Source organism: Loxodonta africana, chromosome 6 (genome assembly GCF_030014295.1).
Source record: "Loxodonta africana isolate mLoxAfr1 chromosome 6, mLoxAfr1.hap2, whole genome shotgun sequence".
Taxonomy (NCBI): Eukaryota; Metazoa; Chordata; class Mammalia; order Proboscidea; family Elephantidae; genus Loxodonta; species Loxodonta africana.
In genome coordinates, this window is record NC_087347.1 from 12,024,386 (window position 1) to 12,034,450 (window position 10,065).

Sequence of the window (10,065 nt, forward strand, 5' to 3'; positions counted from 1 at the left end):
GGAATCCAGCACAACTTGTACAAGGCAAGGTCACGGAAGCTTCATGGACACATCCAAACTCCCTGAAGGACCAAATTGCTGGGCTGAGGATGTGGGGACCATGGTCTTAGGGAACTTCTAGCTCAATTGGCATAACATAGTTTTTAAAGAAAATGTTCTACATTCTACTTTGTTGAGTAGCACTGTGGCATGACTCAAAATGAGAAGAAACAGCTGCAAACGTCCATTAATAAACGGAACATGGAATGTAAAAAGTATTAATCTAGAAAATTTGGAAGTTGTCAAAAATGAAATGGAATGCATAAAGATTGATATATAGGCATGAGTGAGCTGAAATGGACTGGTACTGGCCATTTTGAATTGGACGGTCATGGTCTATTATGCCAGGAATGACAAATTGAAGAGGAATGGCATAACATTCATTGACAAAAAAGACATTTCAAGATTTATCCTGAAGTACAACACTGTCAGTGATAGGATAAAATCCACAAGCCTACAAGGAAGAGCAACTAATACAAATATTATTCAAATTTACACACCAAACACTAATGCCAAAAATGAAAAAAAATCGAAGACTTTTACCAACTTCTGGAGTCTGAAATTGATCAAATATGCAATCAAGATGCATTGATAATTACTGGGGTTTGGAATTCAAAAGTCAGAAACAGAAGAAGGATCAGTAGTTGGAAAATATGCCTTCGGTGATTGAAATGACAACAGAGATCATATGATAGAATTTTGTAAGACCAACAACTTAATCATTGCAAATACCTTTTCAATAACATAAATGACGACTGTACACATGGATCTTACCAGGTGGAATGCACGAAAATCAAATTGACTACATCTGTGGAAAGAGATGATGGAAAATCTCAATATCTTTAGTCAGAACGGGGCCAGGGGCCAACTGTGGAACAGACCATCAATTGCTCATGTGCAAGTTCAAGCTGAAGCTGAAGAAAATTAAAACAAGTTCAAGAAAGCCAAAGTACAACCTTGAGTATATCCCACCTGAATTTAGAGACCATCTCAAGAATTGTTTTGATGCACTGAACATTAATTCCTGAAGACCAGATGAATTGTGGGATGACATCAAGGACATCATACATGAAGAAAGCAAGAGGTCATTAAAAAGATAAGAGAGTCAGAGAAGACCAAAACGCATTTTAGGAGAGACTATGAAATTTGCTCTTGAATGGAGAACAGCTAAAGCGAATGAAAGAGATGATGAAGTAAAAGGGCCGAACAGGAGATTTCAAAGGGAGGCTTGAGAAGACAAAGTAAAGTATTGTAATGAAGTGTGCAAAGACCTGGGGTTAGAACACCAAAGGGGAAGAACAAGCTTGGCATTTCTCAAGCTGAAAGAACTGAAGAAAAAAATTCAAGCCTCGAGTGGCAATATTGAAGGACTCTATGGGGAAAATATTGAACGTAGCACCAAAAAAAGATGGAAGGAATACACAGAATCACTGTACCAAAAAGAATTGGTCGACATTCAACCATTTCAGAAGGTAGCATATGATCAAGAACTGATGGTCTTGAAGGAAGAAGTCCAAGATGCACCGAAGGCATTGGGGGAAAAAAGGCTCCAGGAATTGATGGAATACCAACTGATATGTTTCAACAAATGGGATACACACCGATGGCATAGGACTGGGCTGTTTTTTCATTCTGTTGTGTATAGGCCCGTTATGAGTTGAAAGTGACTTGACAGCACCTAACAATGTCCGGAAGACCTGTTACTTAGCCACTTAATCATTCCTCAAAAGAGTAGATTCAGACTGTAGGAGTCAGATATATCATTACGAAATAGGACATGAGGTTTCCTCATATACAAATATAAACTCAGAACCAAGAATCACCAAATATTTGAAGAGCATAAGCAGCATAAAAAAAAGTACTATATGCAACAATCAGAGGTAATAGAAATAATAGAGCAAACACAACAACGCCTTTAGATGAAGTATATTTGATATATCCCACAACATATAAGATAATATTTTTTCTATAGAAAAATGAACTAAAAATGAACTAGCACAGTAGAAATATAAAAACTGAGTATTCAAATTCAAAAATAAAGTTTGGAAAAAAGAATAAAATACTTAGGAATACAATTAACAAAAGGCGTGTAAGGCATGTATGCTGAAAACTTCAAAACATTCCTGAGAGAAATTAAAGATCTAAACAAATAGAGACAATCCATGTTCACTTACAGAGACAATATTTTTAAGATGACAATTCTTCCCAAGTTGACCTATAGAGTCAATGCAATTGCCATCAAAATATCAGCACAGTGTTTTTTTTTTTTTTTGTAACTATTAAAAAGCTGATCTTAAAATTTAGGTGAAAATGTAAAGGACTCAGAATAGCCAAAACAATTTTAAAAAAGAACAAGAAAGTTGGAAGACTTATACTTCCTGTTTTCAGAACTTATACAACCGCACTACTCAAGGCAGTGTAGTACTTGCTTAAAGATAGACATGTAGATCAACTGAACACAACTGAGAATGCAGAAATGTAACATTTTTAGTCAACTGATTTTTGACAAAAGCGTCAAGGCAATTCAATGAAGAAAAGATAGTCTTTTCAACAAATGGGACTGGGAAATTGGATATCCACATGCAAAAAGATGGTTTGACCTGTACTTCACGTCATACACAGCAATCAATTAAAAATGCATCCTAGACCTAAATGTGAGAACAGAGTTGACATCATAGGCATGAAACGTGTGTTGTCGTATGGGCCTGTTCTTGGTTTCACGATTTTCTTTCACTTTGAAATTTTAATAGTTTTTGAGGAAGGGGCCCACATTTTCATCTCGAAGTAGGCCCTGTGTAAGAGTTAAAATCACAAAACTTTTAGAAAAAAATAGTGGAGAAAATCTGAGTGATTTGGATTAGGCAAAAGTTGTTAGATATAACACCAAAAACATGATGCATAAAATCATAAATTATAGTTCATCAGAATTTAAATCCTTTTTTGCCTCCAAAGACACCATTAAAAAAATGAAAAAAAAACAAGCCACAATCTGGGTGAAAATATTTGAAAATCGTATTTCTTTTTTCTTACTTTTTTTAAAATTGTGCTTTAAGTGAAAGTTTACAAACCAAGTCAGTCTTTCATACAAAAATTTATATACGCCCTGCTATATACTCCTAGTTGTTCTCCCTTTAATGAGACAGCATGCTCCTTCCTTCCACTCTCTGTTCTCGTGTCCATTCTGCTAGCTTCTGACTCCCTCTCCCCTCTTATCTCCCCTCCAGACAGGAGATGTCCATATAGTCTCATGTGTCTACTTGATCCAGGATGCTCCCTCTTCACCAGTATCATTTTCTATCCCATAGTCCTGTCCAATCCCTATCTGAAGAGCTGGCTTTGGGAATAGTTCGTGTCTTGGGCTAACAGAAGGTCTGGGGATCATGACCTCTGGGGTTCTTCTAGTCTCAGTCAGACCATTAAGTCTGGTCTTTTTACAAGAATTTGGGGTCTGCATCCCACTGCTCTCCTGCTCCCTTAGGGGTTCTTTGTTGTGTTCCCTCTCAGGGCAGTCATCGGTTGTAGCCGGGCACCCTTTAGTTTTTCTGGTCTCAGGATGATGTAGTCTCTGGTTCATGTGGCCCTTTCTGTCTCTTGGGCTCATAATCACCTTGTGTCTTTGGTGTTCTTCATTCTCCTTTGCTCCAGGTGGGTTGAGACCAATTGAAGCATCTTGGATGGCCGCTTTCTAGCGTTTAAGACCCCAGACACCGCTCTCCAAAGTGGGATGCAGAATGTTTTCTTAATAGATTTTATTATGCAAATTGACTTAGATGTCCCCTGAAACAATGGTCCCCAAACCCCTGCCTCTGCTACGCTGGCTTTCGAAGCTTTCAGTTTATTCAGGAAACTTCTTTGCTTTTGGTTTAGTCCAGTTGTGCTGACCTCTCCTGTATTGTGTGTTGTCTTTCCAAAATAGTTCTGATCTACAATCTAATTAGTGAAAACCCCTCTCCCTCCCTCCCTCCCTCCCTGCTCTTGTAACCATCAAAGAATATTTCCTTCTCTGTTTAAACTATTTTTCTAGTTCTTATAATGGTGGTCTCATACAATATTTGTCCTTTTGCAACTGACTAATTTCACTCAGCATAATGCCTTCCAGCTTCCTCCATGTTATGAAATGTTTCTTGAATTCATCACTGTTCTTTACTGATGCATAGTATTCCATTGTGTGAATATACCATAATTTATTTATCTATTCTTCCGTTGATGGGCACCTTGGTTGCTTCCATCCTTTTGCTGTTGTAAACTGTGCTGCAATGAACACGGGTGTGTACATATCTGTTCGTGTAAAGGCTCTTATTTCTCTAGGATATATTCTAAGGAGTGGGATTGCTGGATCATATGGTAGTTCTATTTCTAGCTTTTTAAGGAAGCTCCAAATCTATTTCCAAAGGGTCGTACAGAAAATCATATTCCTAATAAAGCTCAATAATAAGAAGACAAACAACCCAAATTAAAAATGAGCAAAGAGTTTGAATAGACATTTTACCAAAGAACATATGTGAATAGTTAATAAGCACATGAAACGATGTTCAAAATCTTTAGTCATTAGGGAACTAGGAATTAAACCACAATGAGATACCAATTAACACCCACTAGGATGGCTACCATCACAATAATAGGTGTTAGTGAGGATGTGTGGAAACTGAAAGATTCCAACATTGCTGGTGATGATGTAAAATGGAGCTTTTGAAATTTTGTAAGACAGTTGCTTAAAATGTTAAACATGCCATGTGACCCAGCAATTCCTCTCCTAGGTATCTGCCTAAGAGAAATGAAAACATACATCTACACAAAAATTTAAACACCAGTGTTCATGGCAGTATTACTCACAATAGCCCCCAAATTGAAATCCATGTGTTCATTAACTGGGAATGGATAAATAAAATGTATATGGAGTACTATTCAGCAAAAACAAAACAAACAAAAAAACAGGAACAAATTACAGCGTGGGTGAACCTCAGAAACATTAAGTGAAAAAAGCAGATGCAGAAGACCACCTATTGTATGGCACCATTTACAAAAAATGTCCAGAAAAAGCAATTATATAGAGACAAAAGGTAGTGGTTGCCTGAGGTTAGGCGTTGGGAACAGGGATTGGCTACAGATGTGAATGAGAGAAAAGTTTGTTTGCCATGATGGAATGTTCTAAGATTGGCTCGTGGTGGTGGTTGCACAACTCCACAAATTTACTAAAAATCACTGAATCGTACACTTAAAACGGATGAACTTACTGTGTGAGTTCTACCTGTGAAAGAAAAAAATTAAGGTAGGTGGCTTAAATAGCAGAATAGATTCAGCTGAAGAGTAAATTAGTGAGCCAAGGATTCCTTCCAGCATGTAGGGGGAAAAGAAAAAAAAAACTAAATAAGGACATGAAAGACATGAAAAAACTGAGACATGTACTGAATAATCCGATGTTTCGATATTCAGCTAATAGAAATTCAAGGAGAGAAGAGAAAGAAGGAGAACAAGAAAATCAAAGAAAAAACTTCCCCAAAACTGTAGCTAGACCCTTACATTAAAAAGGCTTATTAAATGCAGAAAACGAACATTGAAAACCCACACTTAGATATAGCGAACGTCAAGAGCAAAAAGAAAATTTTAAAGTTTCTAGAAAGTAAAAGCAAATTACCTACGAAAGAAAACCTGATTGAAACTGGATTTTTTTCATGGTGATGTTGGTTGCAATCGAGCCTCAACTCATGAATAACAGAACAAAACATTGCCTGGTCTTGCGTGATCTTCACAATCATTGGTGTGTTTGAGTTCGTTGCTGCAGCCCCTGTGTATTTTGACTACCATCCAGCCTCAGGAGTCATTTTCCAGCATTACCCCAGACAATATTCTGCTGTGATCCATAAGGTTTTCATTTGCTAATTTTCAGAAGGAGATCACTAGGCCTTTCTTCCTAGCCTGTCTTTGCCAGGAAGCTCTGCTGAAACCTGTCTACCGTGGGTGACCCTGCTGGTATTTGAAATACTGGTCGATACCTTGTGTCATCACAGCAACACACAATCTACCACAGTTTGACAAACTGACAGACAGGTGGAAAGGATTTTTCATAGAGGACACTAAATGCAGGAAGACAACAATGAAAAATCTTCAAAGTTTTAAGTGAAAAATGACTTTGAATCTTAGTTGTAAACACACCCAAATGCTCATTCAAGTATGAAAGTGAAATAAAATGTTTCAGACTCAAAAGACTCAAAGAGTTTACAGAGGAAATGAAAAGGAGAAGAGAAATAAAATCAAGTTACAATTTTTAGCTTAGGACAAGATACCAAATAACTCCGGACATTCAGAGAAAAATAGATATCGGCTTATTAAAAATTCAGTTTTAACTTAAAAAAAAAAAGAAGGTATAACTTCCAGTGAAGCAAAGGAAACACAACCAACCCAAAAGTGGTCAGAAAGAGGGTGGGAGAACAATCGGAAATCTTGGCAAGTGTGAAATTAGAGCTAAGATACCAAGAATAAATACAAACACAATGGTGATCAAAATCAGTGTTAATGGAATAAACTGACTTATAAAATATAGAGAAACTTAACTGGATGTTGTTGTTGTTAGGTGCCTTTAAGTTGATTCCAACTCATAGTGACCCCATGTAACAGAGTAGAACTACTGCCTCATAGAGTTTTCTAGCGTATAACCTTTACGGGAGCAGACCAGGTTTTTCCCCCACAGAGCCACTCGTGAGCCATTTCCTTGACATAAGTCTCTCTCTCTATATATTTATATGCTCTACTGGTTTTGCTTCTCTAGAGAACTCACCCTAAGATACCTCCTCATGACCCCTTTATAAAATGGGTACTGTTAATGTTTCCATTTCACAGATGAGGAAATTAAGGCTTGTCCCAGCTCTACAGCAATGGTGGCAAAGCTGAGATTCAGAACCTTCCATCCCTGGTCCGACATCAGATACCACACTCTTAATCACTATACTATATTGCTTTTCCAACATGGAATAGTCTCAAAAATGACCATGTATTAGGCCACAAAGAAATAACTAGACTCTGAAAATGGTAAATCTTATCCAAAATATTTTCTAAGCACGATGAGATAAGAAAACAACAAAAGGACAAAAGAAGATCTTCCCCCAATCTATCCACTAAGAAATTTTAGAAGCTTCACCGAGACACTTCTTAGGTTAAAGAGAAAATCAAACTAGGAATGACAAGTGGCTAAGAAATAAACTCCAATGAAAATACCACATACAAAAACCCTGGATGTTTCCAAAGTGGCAAGATGAACATGCATGGCCTAAATTGCATTTATTAGAAAACAAGAAACACTGACGAGTAAATTATGTTTTCAATCAAGGTATTACAAAAAGAAAACAAGTTCATCTACACCCTCAAAAAAAAAAAAGTTAACATAAAGAATTAGCAAAGACGATGCATATAGAAAAAAAAAAAGAAAGCAGGATCTAATTAAGGCTCAAAGAGAAAATAAAAGCAGTTGATCAGTAAAACCAAAATGTGGTCCTTTGAAAAGAAGCCATCAGAGTTATGGCTTGGATCTCTGCGTGGCATCAGGAATTGGAGGCACCATTACTTCAGTAGACAGGGCTAGGAGCCAACACTGGGCACAGCAGGGTTCACCAGTCAACGAGAAGCACTGCTTACACAGAGCTCCTAATCTGTTTTTAGTTTCATTCTTAAGTGTGAATAGGCATTCAGCAAACACTTGAGAGAAACTTTGGTAAATGATAGGACAGGAATTGGGAAGAAACCAACCCTTAGAAGGACCTTGGAAGAAAGAAAGGAAATTAAAAAACAAAAACAGAACCTTTTAGTTATCACCCTCATTACTATGAGAGGAAATATTAGATTCATTAAAAAGAACAAGATGCTATTAAAAAAAGAAAAACAACAAAGAGCTTTGAGAAAAGAAAAGTATAATGACAGAAATTTAAAAATTACTAGGAGTGACCACCACCAGTCTGTCATTTTGTTGTACTGTGGCGACTTCATGTCACTATGATGCTGGAAGCTATGCCATTGGTATTTCAAATACCAGCAGGGTCACCCATGGTGGATAGGTTTCAGTGGCGCTTCCAGACTAAGATAGACTAGAGAAAAAGGCCTGGCACTCTACTTCTGAAAATTAGCCAGTGAAAGCCTATGGATCACAACAGACTATTGCTTGATATAGTGCTGGAAGATGAGCTCCCTGGGTTGGAAGTCACTCAGAATACACAGTGACTGCAAAAATGGACTCAAACATACTAATGATTGTGAAGATGGTACAGGACTGGGCAATGTTTTGTTCTGTTGTACATGGGGTTGCCATAAGTTGGAGCTGACTTGATGGCAACTAACAACAACAAGAAGGAGTGAAAGATAGAGCTGAGAAAACTTCACAAAACGTAGAATCCAGAGAAAAAGAGATGAAAGATTGCCAATTGTAACATAAAGATAGTGGTGACTGCCGATTAACCCGTTTTTTAGTCTAAAGGTAGCACCCCCACTGGGGCACTGCTTCCTATCGTCTGCCCAGAGATCATCCCCCGCCCCCACTCTCACGGCCCACCAATTTTTTCTTCTTTACTGAAATGTTCCTTTAAAGACACAGGCATGCTTAACTATCGCCCACTTAAAAATCTCCCTACACGTCACTCCCCACTTTCTAGCAAAGCCCCTTGAAATTGTTTTCTATATTCATCATCTCCACTACTTCATCTTTCAATCTCTCTTGAACCCATTCAAATTTTATCCCTACCAGTCCATCGAGCCCTGTGGGTTTATGTCTTTACCTGTCTCCATATTGCCAAAAAAAAAAGGAAACAAAACAAAACCCACTGCCATCGAGTCGATTCCAACTCATGGTGACCCTATAGGACAGAGTAGAACTGCCCCATAGGGTTTCCAAGGAGCGCCTGGCGGATTCAAACTGTCAACCTCTACTGCCTCATAAAACACAACCACTTCTTTAACAGATTAGAAATCACAAGAAACAGACAAAAACCTACTAAAAATCACCTAATTGGCTTAGAGGAAACGTGTGAGGCCATCATTATGAACTCAAAGGAAAAAACTAAAGAAATGAAAGCATCTAGAAGCAGATGAAAGCTATGAAGGATAAAGTTGCTACAACGTGTGTATAGTTTTACCCCTAAATTGAAAAAGAACACTTGAAAAATTGAAAAAGATGCTAGAAAGGAAACTTTCCCTGAAAGAAAGCTAGAACGGCGTCAGCAGATGTAAAGCACACGAGAACTGTGTTTTACAGTCTCACGGTGCAAGTGGAATTCATCTGTAACCTTCTGGGTCACTTTATTTATTTTTTAACAAGGCAAGTGAATCTATTTAAGATAAAGTAAATACGACAATAAGTCTAAAAGCAGCTGGGCTTCCCTATCAGCTGTCCTGCTGTGGTTTAAAACCCCTGATTTCCCCATGAAGTATTCTTTTATCTTAATACATTGTACACGGAGTGCTCGTCCCCCACACTCAAGCAGCAACCTTGCCCAAGAGAAGGACGATGAAGAAAGTGAGACAGACTCACCTGGTGCTGAGATGGCTGCCTCTACCTGCCATCATCCACCCTGGCCCTGCTGGAGATTTGAGCCGCCCCAACTTGCAGCCTGTGTCTAGTGTGCCTGCCGGGCCTGAGCAGGAAGTCTGATGTCTCCACCCGAATGGGGGGAAAAGAAACTGAAAGTATTTACTCAAATGTGTGATGGACGGGCTGTACAGACACTGTCTCCTACCTCCTTTAACTCCAGGGCAGTTCTGGGCTTTTACGAAATTTGGCAGCTGGGATGGAGGAGGGAAATTCGCTACCCAGGCCTGGAGGACCAGGGAAGGGGCAGCCCCCAAGGGGAGCCGGGGCCAGCTCCAGGGAGCCCACTTGTTTGTGTAAAGACAGAGGAAAAAAAAAAAAATCTGTTTGAACCAAAAGTGCCCACAGCTGTCTCTGCCTCCTAAGGGTGGCCAGTGTATAAGTCCATGTGGGCCACCCTCTGGGGTCTGTCACTCTTGCTCCTTCCTCTTGCCAGGATGGCAGTGTAGAGAAAAAGA

General features: G+C 38.7%; 1 protein-coding gene across 10 annotated transcripts in view; it reads right to left on the reverse strand.

Moving 5' to 3' along the window:
• Positions 1-9,706, reverse strand: part of SP100 (SP100 nuclear antigen) — a 96,161-nt gene extending 86,455 nt beyond the window's left edge. For 3 of the 10 annotated variants that reach the window (XM_023557772.2, XM_023557774.2, XM_023557771.2), the window contains exon 1: positions 9,551-9,689. In XM_023557772.2, coding sequence (XP_023413540.1) covers positions 9,551-9,585 — 35 coding nt within the window. In that variant the 5' untranslated portion in view covers positions 9,586-9,689. Of the gene's footprint in view, positions 1-9,550 lie in introns of all 10 variants that reach the window. The other 7 variants (XM_023557777.2, XM_023557776.2, XM_023557770.2 and 4 more) reach the window with 7 other exon arrangements.
• Between the last annotated feature and the right edge of the window lie 359 nt (positions 9,707-10,065).